This window comes from Brassica napus, chromosome A3, assembly GCF_020379485.1.
Source record: "Brassica napus cultivar Da-Ae chromosome A3, Da-Ae, whole genome shotgun sequence".
Taxonomy (NCBI): domain Eukaryota; kingdom Viridiplantae; phylum Streptophyta; class Magnoliopsida; order Brassicales; family Brassicaceae; genus Brassica; species Brassica napus.
Window position 1 is genome coordinate 30446036 of NC_063436.1, and position 16844 is coordinate 30462879.

The 16844-nt window shown below is 34.9% G+C and overlaps 3 protein-coding genes across 6 annotated transcripts; 1 reads left to right on the top strand and 2 right to left on the bottom strand.

Annotated features, from left to right (window-relative positions):
* Positions 1 to 89: 89 nt before the first annotated feature.
* LOC106441133 (agamous-like MADS-box protein AGL16) lies at positions 90 to 3665 on the bottom strand. Its single transcript, XM_013882940.3, has 8 exons — positions 3482 to 3665; positions 3189 to 3380; positions 1816 to 1894; positions 1383 to 1444; positions 854 to 953; positions 719 to 760; positions 562 to 645; positions 90 to 464 (listed from the first exon to the last, which is right to left on the bottom strand). The coding sequence occupies exons 2-8, from the start codon at positions 3368 to 3370 to the stop codon at positions 291 to 293; spliced, it is 723 nt and encodes a 240-aa protein (XP_013738394.1). The 5' UTR covers positions 3371 to 3380; positions 3482 to 3665; the 3' UTR covers positions 90 to 290.
* A 1849-nt stretch (positions 3666 to 5514) lies between these two features.
* LOC106393959 (cinnamyl alcohol dehydrogenase 5) lies at positions 5515 to 7715 on the bottom strand. The gene is made up of 5 exons (XM_013834598.3): positions 7456 to 7715; positions 7269 to 7382; positions 6963 to 7190; positions 6087 to 6526; positions 5515 to 5904 (listed from the first exon to the last, which is right to left on the bottom strand). Exons 1-5 carry the CDS (start codon positions 7542 to 7544, stop codon positions 5702 to 5704), a joined length of 1074 nt encoding a protein of 357 aa, XP_013690052.1. The 5' UTR covers positions 7545 to 7715; the 3' UTR covers positions 5515 to 5701.
* Positions 7716 to 9429: 1714 nt separating this feature from the next.
* LOC106441130 (protein DETOXIFICATION 17) lies at positions 9430 to 12972 on the top strand. Of its 4 annotated transcripts, none has more exons than XM_013882937.3 (11): positions 9430 to 9681; positions 9851 to 9894; positions 10047 to 10148; positions 10519 to 10811; positions 10884 to 11428; positions 11514 to 11600; positions 11683 to 11739; positions 11826 to 12064; positions 12157 to 12275; positions 12576 to 12662; positions 12744 to 12972. In XM_013882937.3, coding segments are annotated over exons 3-11 (1500 nt in total). In that variant the 5' UTR covers positions 9430 to 9681; positions 9851 to 9894; positions 10047 to 10147; the 3' UTR covers positions 12816 to 12972. The 4 variants fall into 4 exon arrangements, with proteins under 4 accessions (XP_013738391.1, XP_013738390.1, XP_048622345.1 ...); XM_013882936.3 differs by having other exon boundaries at positions 10527 to 10811; XM_048766388.1 differs by lacking the exon at positions 9851 to 9894 and having other exon boundaries at positions 9491 to 9681; positions 10527 to 10811.
* The last annotated feature ends 3872 nt before the right edge of the window (positions 12973 to 16844 follow it).

Genomic DNA, 16844 nt, shown 5'->3' on the forward strand with positions numbered 1-16844 from the left:
TTTTGTTTTTGTATAGAACATTGATTATCTATATGCAAAAGAAATATCTTTGAAAAAATAATATAAATATAGATAGGCTTCTCCGAACCTGAGAAAAAAAAAACACTACATTCTTTGACCATCAGGTCCATCACAGTACATGCATAAACGCCAAACCAATGTTCTTTGCAGAGAAACTAAAATAAAAATACAAAGCTGGTTTCTGATCGAGATGTGATTACAATCTCTGATCATGTTTGTGTTTGCTTTGTTTATTCAATGGCAAGCTGCTAATGTCAAATTGAGTTATGTCACGCAATGAAAGAAAAATAGCTTAGTTGGATAGCTTTGGAACTTGTTTCGTCATGCTGCTGGGGTTGGCTGAGCTGAAGATGGACATGTTCGCTCGAGTTACCTCCCATGTCTAGACCATTTGTGAGAAGAGAAATTTTGTCTGCGCTTTTCACACTCTCAACCTCTGAAACCTGCAAGTAGTAGCCAGATTACATTATCCTCAATTTAGAAGAAGAAAAACATTGTTAGTTTTTTGAAAGATTAATCTGCCTTCCAAACTCAAAATACCTTCTTATGTAACTCCATGTGCTGCTGGTGCATTAGGTTTACTTTCTTATGGAGCTCTAAATTCTCTTGGTGCACGAGATTACCCTGCAATCGAAAATATAAGAATTAGCAATTTGTAGGTATTAAATAATGTGGATATGCCTAATCAGAGTCCTACCTCTCGGTTCAGTTCTTTTATTTCTTCGACTAACATTTGTTCCTGCAAACGTCAATAAAAGAAAAGAGTAAGTACAACATACATGAAAAAGTTGACTTATTTGCCACAACATCTATACCTAGGCCCTATCTATACCTTTTTCATTCGTACGTCACGAAGGCTCATCTCAAGCTGATTCTCCAGTTTCTGAAGATCTTCCACACTTAGTCCAGAGAGCTCTTCACCCATCATTTGCCTATCAATTACAAGCTCTTTCCCCATCACTTTTGAATATGCAAACTTTTCTAGAGTGATTATATACCTTTCCTAATTCATCCAAACAAAAATAAAAAGAGAGATAGGGAATGTGGAAGTGTTTGGTTATTCACTTCTTGTGGATGGTCTACAACTCTAGATGTGTGGAGATATAACTCACGAGTTTGCTGAGATAACAATGGTGATTTTGGAGAAGATATCCAGCATCATGGTAACAGGTAAAGTCCTTAAGAGGTGTTAAAACAGTTTTCCATTTTATTTTTGATATCCACATTCTTTTATTGAAAAAATGCAAATGCTGGAATAGTTTTACTTTTCCGAAAAATCTTATAGCCTTTGACATTTTTAGTACATCATGTCATGTTAATATCGAGAGTGTTTGACGATCTCAGAGGATGCAAGAACATACCGGTGGTTTTCTTGCAAGTTATGTAGCTGACGCTTTAGAATCGCAGCCTCGTTTTGCCAAAACTATAATATAGCAGAATTATTTTCAGGTGACTGAAACTGAGAAAACAATTTTTTTTTTTTGCGGCATTAACATCTTATCAAGTCTAGAATGGATTCTTGAAAAAGATAATGCAACGTAATGTATGTAATCTTATGTTCAGGTGCAGCTTGAGAGGAGTCAAAAGTTGAAATAGGCTAACGAAGCTGTAACAAGCTAACATTATAAAACGCACCAAGTAACTATCTCTTTGTTTTACTATGTTACTTGTTTGGTCTATTCGTAACTCATTAGAAAATTAACTGCAGCAATTATTCGTTGAAATCCATAGAGAGGAGTAATAAACATTAAACCAAAAGAGGAATTTATCAAAAAAAAAACAAAAGAGGAATACCTTGAGTTCTGAAGCTGGGTTCATTTCCGAATTGGTGTCACATTTGGCATCTCTGTATCTCTCTATTACCGATTTCATGCTGCCATAAAAAGAAGAAGATTTAAGTTGTATATCTGCAGGAGTGAGTTTGGCAGGTAAGGTAACTAGAGCAACATCAACTGCATCATTTCTACTTACATAGTTTCGGTGACAAAACTTTTACTTAAACTACCCTAAGCCAATTTTACCTACATGGAAATTAATTCTCTGCACCAAAAATACAGATTCTCCATACTCTAAACATAACATGATGCTGCATGAAGCTTAAGTAGAGAATGAAAGAAACAAGACCAAACTTATGTACAAGTGGCCAACTCTAATCACCAAACCAGAGTTAAGTTATTATTGTTGTCAGCTGACAAATATGAACTAGTGAGACATAAATGTGTCCCTTTAGAACCATTGCCTATTCTATCTAAATCTCATGGAACCATCAACTCTTCTGGATCTACATTTATTTCTGACAATCTTTTTAGTTTTTACTCTATAGTTTATTTTCTTTTTACTTCAGTGAACTCCTTCTAAAGTAGAAAATCAGAAGGGATTTGATGATTGATATGTAAAAAGAATATACTTTTATATATAACTAAACAATGACCAAGTTGAGCATTTAAATGGAATGGTTTCTTTCCAAATTGGATAAATTAAATAGGAAAAAGATAGATTATGGATGACCACGAAAGCAAAAATGATTCCCCCACTAGTGTATTAATATATTAACCATTAGATAATGCAGCTCATTTTAGGTACATCAAACCCACCAACTAGTTGCCAATAAAGAAAAAAGTAAACAGTGAAAGAGAGACTACTCTTTTTCTAAGAAACCTCAAAACCAAACCAAAGAAGAGTTTCTTCTGCCCTTTTATACTAAATTTAGTATGGTTTTGAGAGAACACTACAAGTCCACCTTATGATCTATACACTCCACACAAATCTCTATCATTCTAGTCCTATCCAATTTACTTTTGTCCTGTCCTGCATCGAAACATACATAATATACAAACCATAAATCAAAATCTCATATTACGTTACAGAACTCATATAATCTATGACTCTTAAACACAACCGTACTGGCCTTGTTTTTTTTTCCAGCTCTCATATATGTAGATAGTCAACCAATCAAGTGATGTACAAATTTCAGCCATTGCCATAAGACTAAGATGGTGTTTATGTCTATCTTCAGTGGATTGAATTTGCAGAGAACAAAAATAGCGAAAAATCGAATTAAAAAACTGGAGATTTATGATTGGTTTGTGGTCAATAAACCGTCGGTGGATCATGGATGGAGTAATCAATAGCATCAAAAATTCAACCAAAGAGATAACAAGTGATACCTGGAGCTGGAGAAATCGTAGAGCCTGCCAGTACTAGAGAAGATGATAACACCAACTTCAGCATCGCAAAGAATCGCAAGCTCCTTGGCTTTCTTCAACAAGCCGTTCCTTCTCTTGGAGAAAGTCACCTGACGACTCGTCGAGTTATCGATCCTCTTAATCGCGATCTTTCCCCTTCCCATTTTCTCACCGCTTTTTAAATCCAATCCATCACATCATTCACACAAAACATCGTCAACTCGGCGCAAACCCAGGCTGAGATAAATTCAAAATCGAAAATATATAATCATTACCTTCGTCAAAGAATCTAATTGGAGAAAAACAGATCGCGCTAGATCTGCTCGAGAAGAAAACCAATGTGAGTTCTGTGATCGAAATTATAAATAGAAAGAAAGAGACAGAGCAGAGAGCTGAGAAGAGCCCACAAAAGGAAAGAACATATGGCTAGTTTGGGAATTTAGGGCAAAAGGCTTCTTACTATTTTAAACATAAATCGCTTGTCATATCTTGACACTTGCCATCTTTTAAGTGGCTTCTTTTGACCTGTTTCCTTTTTTTATTACCATAAAAAGTCATATTATATATTGTCTTATCGTACGGCATTGCCGCATTATTAAAGTACACTTCTTGTTTTGTTTTATTAAAGAAGAAAATAAAATACTTGAATCAGTGTATACGCTACGAACAAATCAACAAAGAGAACCCCCAATAATTTTGTGAAACCCAAAGTGGAACTATTTTTTTCAAAATAATTATAATTTCTGAAACCTAGAATCCCGACAGAGAAGAAAAGCACCCAAATTCAGACAGAAAATACGGAAGGAGCGGACTCATACGCATCTTAAAGAGTATATACCCTTTTATGTGTATATATAATTTACAGGGAAGGGAGGAGAGACGACGACAAAATCTACAATAATAAAATAAGAGGACGAGGGTTAAAATCTAAATCCAAAATTAAAAATGGTTAAAGGCCTGTGAAGTAGAGCAATAATGCCTTAGTTTTAGGCCCGTTCTCCTTTTTTCTTCAAAGGCCTGTGGCCCATTTCCTCCCCCATAAATTGGATCACATGTGTTTAAAGTTAAAGATCGATGTCACCTCTTCTTTTATAATGCGAGTACTTTTTGGGACTGATCCACATTACCCTTCATGTTCCCTCGTCATTAGTTCAGTAGTTTGACTAAGGGTTCATTAATACTTCTATACCACAAAGTCTGAAATTCAAATCTCAAAAAACATAAATTATGTAAATTATGAAGAAAAAATATTACAAGAGATCTTCTGTAAATATCATTGAACATGGATCTCATAGGGTGGTTCGAAGTGACGCAGTCAGACGTATATTCTCATATGATGGTAGAATTGTCGGATGTAAAATCGTTTCTGAAATATTTCTCAGCGTTGTAATAGCATAATTAATCAGACATTAAAAAAAAGCCTAAATGGAGTTTAAGTAAATTAGACCTTTTAAATTACATTTTCCATTTTTTTATTAGAACTATATATCAGAAACATGGGTGGCAAATGATTATTTGTCGTACATGGTTTTAACAGTTTGCGTCAATCTTGTATAAATTTGCCATTTATAAAAAAATGTGACATTTCAAGGAAAAAAATTACAATTTTATATACTATTAGTAAATATCTTTTTTTTTTGTTAAAAGGCTTCAGTTAGTAAATATCTTACAAATGAATATCGTATTAAAATCATTTTGCAAATTGTAGTAAATAGTAAAGTTATTTAGTATGTAGTTTTTTAAAAATATCTAATTTGCATCTGAATATTTAGAAATATCAAGATATTCGTCCAGCCACTTGTCGTAAAAATATATAAAAGAGGAAGAGGAATCATAGAAACAGGCTAAAAGTGTAATGAATTATCTCTAACTTTAAAATATTCTTGCCATGCTCGCTGGTCTGGTCCAAAAGTTGTCACATAGCACTGAGATGCGTGACTTTATTTACCAACTACGCATTATTGACCTATCTGCACCACCGATTGTGTATTAAAATTTACAATCAACAGCAACGTTCTTGTGGGTGTAATATGTAATACATAGAAATTCAACAACGTTATCGGAATTAGTCCCCACTAACCTAACTACCACTTACTTTGATAAACATGACATCACCAAAGGTCCATATTGTAAATCAAGCAACAGACAATCACCTTATGTTCCTCAACCACCGCATGATCAACGGCTTCAATTTTTTGTCTAAGTCGTACGTTTAGTTCGCTTTTGCTTTTAGTCACTTTTGAATCGAATAATATTCTCTTTTATCATATAGTACCGGCTCCAACCCGAACAAAGTGCTCAAGGCCAGTAACTTAATCCATCAAAGGAGTAGTATATATGATTAAAATTGCTCAAGCAAAGACGTTTTAAATTCAGTATAAGTATATGCTTTCACATAAAAAGCAGCGACAAATCATTTTTATGCTCACAAACAAACATAAAATGTTATCATCGGTTTGTAAAGAAGGACAAAAGATGTTATAGTTTCAAGTAACTCAAGCCTCAAGTTTGCTTCCTTCGACATCAACCACGAACCTATAACGCACATCGTTCTTCTCGAGTCTCTCAAACGCAGTGTTCACATAATCCATCTTCACTACTTCGATGATCGAACTCAAACCCTTTTCTTTACAGAACTCAAGCATCTCCTCTGTTTCCTTCATGCTCCCAATGAAGCTCCCCGTTATCACTTTCCTCCCTAATTAAAATAATCATCATAACCCAAATTAATAAACCTCAAAAATTAACCTTTTTTTTTTGATACACAACTTATATTAATGCCATAGGAATAGTTAAGTGACAGCCATAAAGACTTCACCATCAAAAATTATAACCGTTTATTATATATTATTCAATTCTTGTTTTTTATAATTGACTCACCAAGCATAACCATAGGAGTGAGAAATTGTAATGGATTGCTTATGACTCCCATGAGTATGAGTTTCCCATCAAGCCTAAGCAGAGACAAGTAAGGCTCAAGTGCATGATGAACAGGGACCGTGTCGATTATGTAATCCATTGAATCCGCCAATTCGTTCATCTTCGATTGGTCGGATCCGATCACGTAATCATCTGCTCCAAGATCTTTCAAAGCCTCTTCTTTCTTCTTGTTTGATGAGCTTATGACAGTCACATGGTGACCCATTGCTTTGGCTATTTTCACACCCATGTGACCAACTCCACCTAGCCCTAGTATACCTCCTCTTAGGCCTGGTCGCTTCAGACCGAAGTGAGCCAGTGGACTGTACACTGTCACACCGGCACACAGTAGTGGTGCCGCCTGCTCAACAGCCATTCCTTCTGGAATCTTCACCACAAACCTGACCACAAAATTGACCCTTTAGCGATACATACCCTAACTTGTTCCACAGGAACCTAAAGATCCGGTTTGAAAGGTCGATTGTTATTTTAAAATATTCAAATTCATATGCACATCGCATTTCGATTATATATAAGAATTTAATATTGATTTCAATCCTCTTTTGTATTTTTAACGAAAATTTTCTTAATGATTTTTAATATCTATAATAGTCTTTAGTAGTTTGCATATTAAAATCAGTAGTTGAACAAAACAAAGATCGTTAGTTGAACAAGACCAAGATTACCACAGAGTTTAAAACACATGACATTTTCAGGTAAACATTTTGTAATTAGTTAAATTACTATGATATTTGCAATAATACCTAGACTAAATAAAGATCATTTGTTATATAGTATAGAAAATCATAACGTTAGGAAAGATAAGAATAAGTTTACTTTTGGTGAACGACGGTGGCTCTAGCGAAACCGCCTTGTGTTGGTTGACCATCGATGTAAACATCGTTGTAGCTCCAGATCTTCTTGGGACAATACTGTTCCAGATCTCTCTCGCAGGGGCTACAACCTCCGCAGCATCCAACGAGACAACCAACTCCAACTATATCCCCTGCGGTGAACTTGCTCACATCTGATCCCACCTCCACCACTTCCCCAACAACCTCGTGCCTAAAGAACATGATCAACTCAGTTTTAGATTCATTCTAGGTTTTCTTGGCTATAAGGAGATCAAGAAAGAAGAGTTACCCAGGAACCATGGGGTAGTTTGACATGCCAAGATCGTTTTTGGTTTGATGGAGATCTGTGTGGCAGATTCCACAGCATATGATTCTTATGTGAACATCCTCTGGTCCTGTCTCTCTGTAAGCATATACGATCAGATTCAAACCAAGAAAAGATTCATATCATAGATCGAAAGAGAAGAAAAATGAACCTGAGAGTGTAAGTGTAAGGAGAGAGTAACCCAGAAGGGTCTCTCGCAGCCCAGCCTGTTGTTTTCCTCTCTACCTCCATTTTCCCCATTCTTGATTTCTTTCTCTGTTTGTAATGCTTTCTTGCTTTTCTTTGCACCCTGTTGCCGATTATGCGTGTGTGTTACTATTATATATAGAGAAAGTTGGAAAAGGTGATCAAAAAAAAAGAAGAGAAAGTTGGAAACCCAAAAGCATGCGTAAGTATGTGTGGTAAACTTGGTGCTTGTACATAGCGTACAATTGGGGGCAGTTTTAGTGTGAATTTGTGTATTTTTGACAAAATTAGTCAAAGCTTTTAATTCTTTGGTCGCTGAAATAAGGTAACTTCTAGAAAATATTTTATTTCTTCTTATATATGCGGCTCTCATTTATTATAAATTATGTGAAATTATGTGAATTTGTTCGACGTTCTTAATTTGATCTTTCAGTTTATGATAATCATTTTAAAATATAAAATTAAATGAGAAAGAAAGAATGAATATTTAGCAAAAAAAAGAAGAAGAATGAATATCACTTTTAAACCAATGACAAATAAAAAAGAAAATTGTAAGCTTTAAAAGGAAGAAAAACTCCTTTATGATGTGGACTCGTCAGCTATAGGGTCCACGGGGGTTGGTGAACCAACATTTGTGGGGTCTAGTCTTTGTGTTGTCCGGCCACGTGTTGATTCTTAGCCTATGATATGCAACTATAGTTTCGCCGGCTCGGATCAACTGTAAATACTTCCTAGTTCTCATTTTCATGCAAATTTCTTAGTTTTGACGGCCTGATCAACTATATGTTTTATGAACATATTATACCAACCGGATTAGAAAACACCATCTAGATGTAGTTAATTAACTAGCTACATGTGACACCATTATTAACCAATAAAGGGTAAAGAACACACTAATTTTGTACCCAAAAAAAAAAAGAACACATTAATTCTCAAATTGAGTGAAAATACGCCTAGACGAAAACTGGATTATTTGTTGGGAGTTGGGACATAATTATTTAACAATGGTCGATCGCTTATTATAAGTAGGGCAATAAAGTATGCAAGAAAATAAGATATAAAAGGTGAACAAAATAGAATCTAAAAGTTTATTGGAAACGGTCACAATAAAGATTATGTTTATGTAGTACGGTCAACAATTACAGTTAAAAATTGATAGATCGTTTTAGACCATAGAATTCATCATCCTTTTTTGATCAGAGGTTCTTGAATACCACAATTTCGGAAAGGGTTGGCACTTGTGGAGACCACTAGCCACACCAACAAAGAAAAAAATGCCAGATATACAGAAGATCAATAGCAACTCACTATATTCTAAAACGAATTTTCAGCATAAATATTACGTCATTGCCTACGATATTTTCTTCCTTTTAATGATATACTATGACTGCTAATTATATCTACTGATTATGATCATTCTGAAGCAAATTTTGAATCCTTAAGATATAGTCACGTCTTTGAACTCTGTAACAAGAAATATCCATGTGCCAGTAGGTCCGTTTCCTGCACAATAAACATCAAGAGTATATAAAGAACAACATTGATCATTTAATGCAATAACTGAGATAAGCTTTCTTGCATCACAAGTAATCAATTCCTCTCTTGGGTTCTGGAGAGCTAATCCGCCTCAATGTAGATGTAACTGCGTCTATTAGCTACATATATTTCCATATTCCCTGAATGTTCTCAACTTCTCTAGCTAGTGGTCAACTATAATTCTAACCGACATGAACAGAGGGTTTCTCTTACTAGTTTGGCATCATCTCTTGTTCTCCCAAATGATAACGTTACATGACATCACTCGATCTCTATCCAGCTATTGTAATATGTCGCGAAGCTCTTCACTTGGAAGGCAAGCTAGAAACGTAACAAGTGGATAGAGATAAGGGTAAAACTGGAATTCTGCTTCACGAGCTTGCTTCTCCAATCGCTCTCGCCTCACTAAATGGTCAACTACTTCCACTGCCGATGATTAATTATTGGTTCCTTCTTGTAACAAAACTGTTATCGATTGTGCCATTGTGGATAGCCTCTTCTCATTTTAATTTTACTTAATTAAAAAATCTCTGATAAAACAGACGAGGAGAGCCATTCTTTCTTTCTTTTTCCCTTTCCTTCGCTTTTTGTTATTGAAAGAGGAGAACCACTCTCGTTTGAATTTTTGTCTGTTTTCTTTCTTTTGTTGCAGCAGGTTAGTCTTGTTCCTTGTTTGCTTTGACTAAGAACTCAAATACTTCACTTTACTCAACACATTTCTTGACTATTTTTTTTACATGTGAATCGGATCTTTACTTTCTTTCTTCTGATTTGATCTCACTCAACCTTTTTGTTTGTTTTTCCTTTATCGGTTGAATTTGAAGGATATTGAAATTGGACATCCTGAACCACATCTTCCATGGATCAGGTGGGTCATACCCTTGACTTTGGTTATACTTATTTCCAATCTATCTTGTGATAAAAAAAAATCAACCCAACTTATAAAATTCAGTTTATAGCAGATTATATGTTACGCTCCCTTGTATAATGCGCGTCTCTGATGTAATTTTGACCTTGCAGGTCAAGACAAGGGTTTCTCCACTGGAGGCGTACATGACAAGTAAACTCTTAAGGCAATGTAATACAAGTACCTCACGCCTAAGAGAACCGTTGCTGGATGCAGTAAGATTAGTTCTATTTATTTTTTCTTCCCTTCTCTCACCTCAAATCAAATAGTGTTGTCAAAGTTGTGTTGATTGACTCAGATGATAAACTAATAAGGTTATGTCTACTTAAAAAAAGAGTGCCTTCGTCTGTTTTGTTGTCGTTTACGTTAGTTTACAAACAATTACGACGATCGATAAGACATGCAACATATTATAATACTATTCCCTTGACACAAATGACGAAAAACATTAAAATATATGGTCAATGCAAAAATTTGATTCGTATAGTGATTAATAGCTAGTGATAATCAAGTTATAACAAACAAACTTCAACATTAACCTAAAAAAAGGGTGAAATATATTAATAAGATTTTTAAATCTTGGAGTGTTGAAGGAAAACTCAAAGCAAATGGAGCAAGAAACTGAAAAAGTGGACAAGGAGATTACAACAGTTTCGCCTGCGGCTCAACATGTAGTCGGAGACAACAGTGACATGCAGAGTGTAAAGGAAGAGGTGAAGAAGCAATTTTGGCTCTCTGCTCCACTGATCGGCGTGAGCCTCCTCCAATACTCTCTTCAAGTCATCTCCGTCATGTTCGTTGGCCATCTCGGCTCACTTCCTCTCTCCGCCGCATCCATAGCCACCTCCTTTGCCTCCGTCACCGGCTTCACTTTCCTGGTCCGTTTCTCTCTCAGTCCAAGAGTTTGATTTAATCTTTACACTTGTTTCTGACTCGATTTTTCCAAACAGATGGGTACAGCGAGCGCGTTGGAAACACTTTGTGGCCAATCTTACGGAGCAAAGATGTATGGAAAGCTAGGCATCTACATGCAGAGAGCCATGTTTGTTCTCCTCATACTCTCCATTCCTCTCTCCATCATTTGGACTTACACTGAGACCATCCTTGTCTTCGTCCACCAAGACAAATCCATCGCCAACCTTGCAGGCTCATACGCTCAATACATGATCCCAAGCATCTTCGCATACGCTCTTCTTCAATGCCTAAACAGGTTCTTGCAAACGCAAAACAATGTGTTCCCTGTTTTTGTCTGCTCTGGAATCACTACTTGTCTTCACGTGCTTCTCTGTTGGGTCTTGGTCTTGAAGACTGGTCTAGGACACAAGGGGGCTGCTCTTGCTATCTCGGTCTCTTATTGGCTCAACGTCATTCTTCTCTCGTGCTACGTCAAGTTCTCAAGTTGTTGCTCACAAACATGGACTGGTTTCTCCATAGAGGCTCTTAGCCACATCCCTGCTTTTATGAAGCTTGGGTTTCCTTCCGCGGTTATGGTCTGGTACATTGTCCTTACTCCAATGATTTTTGTTTAGTCCATCTTGTTTTATAGTGTCATGACTACGCGGTGTGAACATGGTTAATAGCTTAGAGCTATGGTCGTTCGAGCTTCTGGTTCTCTTGTCAGGCCTACTTCCTAATCCGGTTTTAGAAACTTCAACTCTTTCAATCTGGTAAGACTTGTTATATTCTATTTTTTTTTTGTCATTTTTGATATAAAGTTATTGTTTCTACTAATTTCTACAAAATTTTCAGCCTTAATACTTCATTAACGCTCTGGATGATACCGGTTGGCCTTGGTGGTACTGCGAGGTATGTACACAAATAACCAGGAAAAATGGGCATATAAACTCAGTACTGTTGGTAACACTATTTTGTTTTTGCTGGGTCACATGCAGCACAAGGATTTCGAATGAGTTAGGAGCAGGGAATCCAAAAGGGGCAAAACTGGCTGTACGTGTTGTTGTAGCTATAGTAATCGTAGAGGGTATTATGATGGGATCAATTTTGTTAGGTGTACGGAATAAATTGGGATATGCTTTCAGCAGCGATCCAAAAGTCATCAGTTATGTAGCATCAATGATACCAATTGTCGCTGCAGGCAACTTCTTGGACGGATTCCAATGCGTTCTGTCAGGTTCTTCCATTAATAAAACAAAAAGATAAGTTTGTGAGTGTAAATGATTTTTTTTATGTTGAAACCAAACCTAGATGTACTTTTTATTACAGGAGTTGCGAGAGGGTGTGGATGGCAGAAAATTGGAGCTTGTGTGAATCTCGGCTCATATTATCTAGTTGGAGTTCCCTTGGGGTTATTACTAGGTTTCCATTTACATCTCGGTGGTCGGGTAAGATTAAAGAAGAAAACTCAAGAAGTTTTTAGTTACAGCCAGTGGTGGTTCTAGAAAACTATTATGTATGAAACATATCACACATAAACATACAGTATAAGGTTAGAATGTGATTTTTAGTAGGGAAATAAATGAAGTTTGGAATCTTTGGATATATTATAAAGAATTTGAAAATATCTGGGGGCAAGTGCCACACCTCCTTGGCTCACCTACATCCACCACTGGTTACAATATCATGATATCAGAATAGAGCTGCATAGTGTAATATATTAATATCACTTGTGCATTTATTTTTAGGGGCTATGGCTGGGAATTGTAACGGCTTTAGTTGTTCAAGTGATGTCTCTTTCCATCATCACATTAGTTACAAACTGGGATCAAGAGGTAATCAGAAACCTGCTGTGCTATCGAGTTTGGTTCTATAATCTCTTTTTTAGGTAGTTAATATTTTCGCTATTTTTAAAGGCCATGAAAGCTAAAGACAGAGTTGGATCTTCGAATAATGAGTTTAGAGAAGCTGAAGCATCAATCATATAGTAATGGCTCAGAAAATGTTTCGATCTTTTTTGCATTGTTCTGTTTCAAATTGTATTTTCTCGGTGAGTTGAAGCTTTCCACGGATTTTGGTAATGTAGTTTTTTTTTTGATCAACGTAATGTAGTTTTCATGCCATGAAATTCATGGTTGAAACTTATACCCAGTGGAGAGTAGTTTTTTTTTCTTTTTTAAAAGAGAGTAAGTTGTTGGCAAAAGTTAAACGCAGGAAGACCATCTCTAAACCAACCCTATTTTTCCTTAATATATTTCCTACTAAAATATAGTGAAAAAAATGGCAAAATAAATAAATATTAGGATGAATGCAGGAAGACCATCTCTAAACCAACCCTATTTTTTCTTATATATTTCCCACTAAAATATAGAGGAAAAAAAATATAGTTGCATTGGAGATGTCGAACATGAAGTGCTATGATTCATATGATATAATCAGGTTGGGGAACATTAATTCACAACAATTTGGATTATATTTTTCATCTTTAGTAAAATCACTGCAACTGTAAATTATGCAGATTAATTGAAAAATACTTGTGTTAAAAAAAACTTACAGTTCTTTAAATCGTACTGTAATAAGTGTGTGTATATATATATATATATATATGTAATTGTTGTAATGATCCAAAAGTGTCGGTAATGGAGTCATGTGACTGTGTCGACAGCTCTGGTACGATTAGGTCCAAACTCTTTATAAGGTTGGTGGTGAGGTAAATTTGGAGAAAAAATCTACATTTTATTTTGTAAAATTTGAGAAAATTATTTTTAGTTTTAACAAAAATGATGTATCCAGTAAAGATGGAGATAACACAGAAAAAAACTCCATATACCAAAAGAAGGAAAATAAATGAGGTTTTATTGACTTGATTAAAATAGACATGGTATGCACGTCTATCTATTCGTACTCAAGGCTCTGTCTCATTCTCACCTTCTTGGTTTCATGGCTTGACCCGGTCTGCCCTCTATTCTTCTACATGAGACTCATATGCAACCCCACCGTGATGTGTCATGTCAATTCCACCTTCTTGTTCTTCCACATATATTCTAAGAAGATCCATCTTATGTAACCACAAAACAAAGATCCCATTGTGAGCATTTGTTAGCTGAATTTAAATCCTTCAACAGAATTAAGATGCATCTATGTAGACGTCTGTTAGGATTGCCTAAATACATTGATTTAAGGAGTGTCACAGAAAATAGCTACCCGAGTGAATGTTCCCAACCACGCTCTAATTAAGTCTACTCCAAACATTCAATTAGCTATCACCGAATTTTCAAATATTCTGATGAGTGCATTACCTCTATCAACTGTTACGTTATGGAAAACTCGGTGGAACTCCAGATATGGAGTAGTTTTTATACAAACATCCATAATTCTCAAATAGCTTTTAACCTTGACTTGCTTTTTGTCACAAGCTATCAATCATCATTGAAGAGTTCTTACCAAGTTCGACAATTTAAAGACAAAAATAAGAAACATCAAGACATAAAAAAGGGAAGAGTCTCAAAAAAATACAGATTCATATCAATATTATTAAGAAATTAAAATTCCAGTGGATTTCTAAACGATAATGATGCTCTCACACGTCGCACTCTCAACTCCCAATTCTTTATCAAACATAAATTCTACGGTTTAATTTCTATAGTGGTGAAACAACTAGTAAATATTGTTATGCCCAACCATGTTTTTCTACGTTGAGATCTGTGCGCACCATCCTTCCGCTTTAAATTGGGAGTGCAAATTATCTGAATACAATTAGTGTCCTGCGCCCATATGTGGACTTGTATCGACTCCATTCCATCAAATTTAATATTTTTAAACAAGTAGAGTATATATAGACAAAATAGCATTTAATGTCTTCTTATATCATGAATGGAAATACTGTTTTTGAGGTAATCTTTGCTTTTCCTAGAGAAAACCCCTTTGCTTGCATTCTTTTTTTTTTTTTTATAAAAATATACCAAAACTGATAGATTGTTTCAAGGTTACGAAAGCATGTTTATTGTAGGTCTCTTAGAGCATCTGTAATGGTGAGTCCCATTGCGGAGTCCTTAGATAGATAAATATTAATTTTTTGTTGGTTTTGTTTTTGTTTGAATAGTTAAAGATCCGAATCGAAATGGTGAGTCCAATGGTGAGTCCCATTGCGGAGTCCTTAGATATATAAATATTATTCTTTTTATTTTTTATTTATTTTTATATAATTTTAGAAAGTAAAATTTAAATAAAACATGATTAAATAAAAACATGATTAAATATAAAGATTACACATAAGGGTTTATAAGATGTAACGGTAGCTAAACACACGGTCAAAGCAGAGGAAAAGACTTGAGCATTCTCCTAATTCATCTATGAGAAGACTCACCACTCTTTCTGCTCAAGTATTTGCTCAGTATTTCAGAGCACTCTTTTCTTTCCGGACATACACACATCAATGGAGTAGTTTTCCCATCTCCAACCACATTGAACACAAATAAGTCTCCTATCTCGCAACTGTTATCGAGACAGAACTTTCTCCAGCCTTTTGTGATGTAATACTTGCCGCCTGATTCGGTATAATATTCTTTTGCAAACTTGTTCATATGTGTTCTTTCTTTGTTGTCAAGATTTACATTATATATATTGGTTAAATTTTACTAAACCAGCAGTTGTGTATTTGTGTTGGACATCCAGAAAAGATCAGTAACATTCAAAACCTTTAATCTTATATATCTATCTCGAAAGAGATTAAAAATTCAACACGTGTTTGTAACTGATTAATTATGGTTTAGTGAATACTAGTATTTAGAAAGAGATTAAAAATTCAACACATGTTTCAGTTTAGATATGCAATACATGTTTCAGTTTAAAAATTCAACGCATATAACCCGTTGCCACCTGTCTTAAGGATCAAGTCCTTGAACCTCTTACGGACGGACTGATCCGATGAAATCCTTACATTATTTGCCTTTTATAATATAAATCTATTCAACTCAGCATATGATGGCACGCTAAGGATCAGCGTCGGACTTCCGTTGCACTTGCTCTTAGGTTGGATCTCTTAGGTTAGGTCTCTTGACGTAATATAAAATACAATTTTTTAATTTTTAACTAAAAAAAGTAAGAGACGTCTCTTAAATAAAAAATATAAAGGACATTTTTTAGTATTTTTAGTTAAAAGCTAGAAACCGTATAAGAAACCCAACTTAAGAAACTTGCAATAAACATATGCTCTGAGATTTCACTATAACTAAAAAAGTAGGAGTAGAAAAAGACAAACTGTTAAAGGAAAAAACCATTGTTACCTGACAATGTCTTAGGTTTTTCTGAATTCTGAAGCAAGAAGATGCTTGTTTTACGGACATGCGGCAAAAGATAGGACGTTGTTTAGTTACAAGCATTTACTACCTGAGTGTTGTGTAAAAATTCATTTTCTAAAAATTTGAGAAAATACATTTTCTACAGGATATAAGATTCTTTTTTAAAATATTTTAATAATGAAGATGTAACATATTAAACTTTGATTTTTTTCCATGCAAATATCTTTGAATATACACTCCAAACTTTGACATAATCAGCATATGTAAAAAATCGAAAGTATGATGTGATATGAAAATTTATTGCATATACATCTACTAATTCTAGTTGAACAAGGGTAAAGTATATATAAGCTCGTATAATAAATGATTTTGGGTTGATCCATGAGATGTACAGCTTTCGGTCCAAATAATCTACCTAATGGCATCTCCAACCCTATTCCATTTTCAACTCCAAACATCATTATGGAGTAAAATCTTCTCCAACCCCACTCCATTTTCAACTCTAAAATGAAGTAATGGCTAGGGTTACTCCATTTATGGAGTAATCTTACCCATTACTCTATTTTAGAGTTGAACTTTTTTTATTTATAAAATGGTCCTTTGAATCTTTAATGTTTTTATTTCTTACTTAAATAATATTTAAAATGATACAATAACATGAAAATAGTATATTCCACAAAGGATTGTTTAATAGTTTTAAATAAATGCATAAAATAA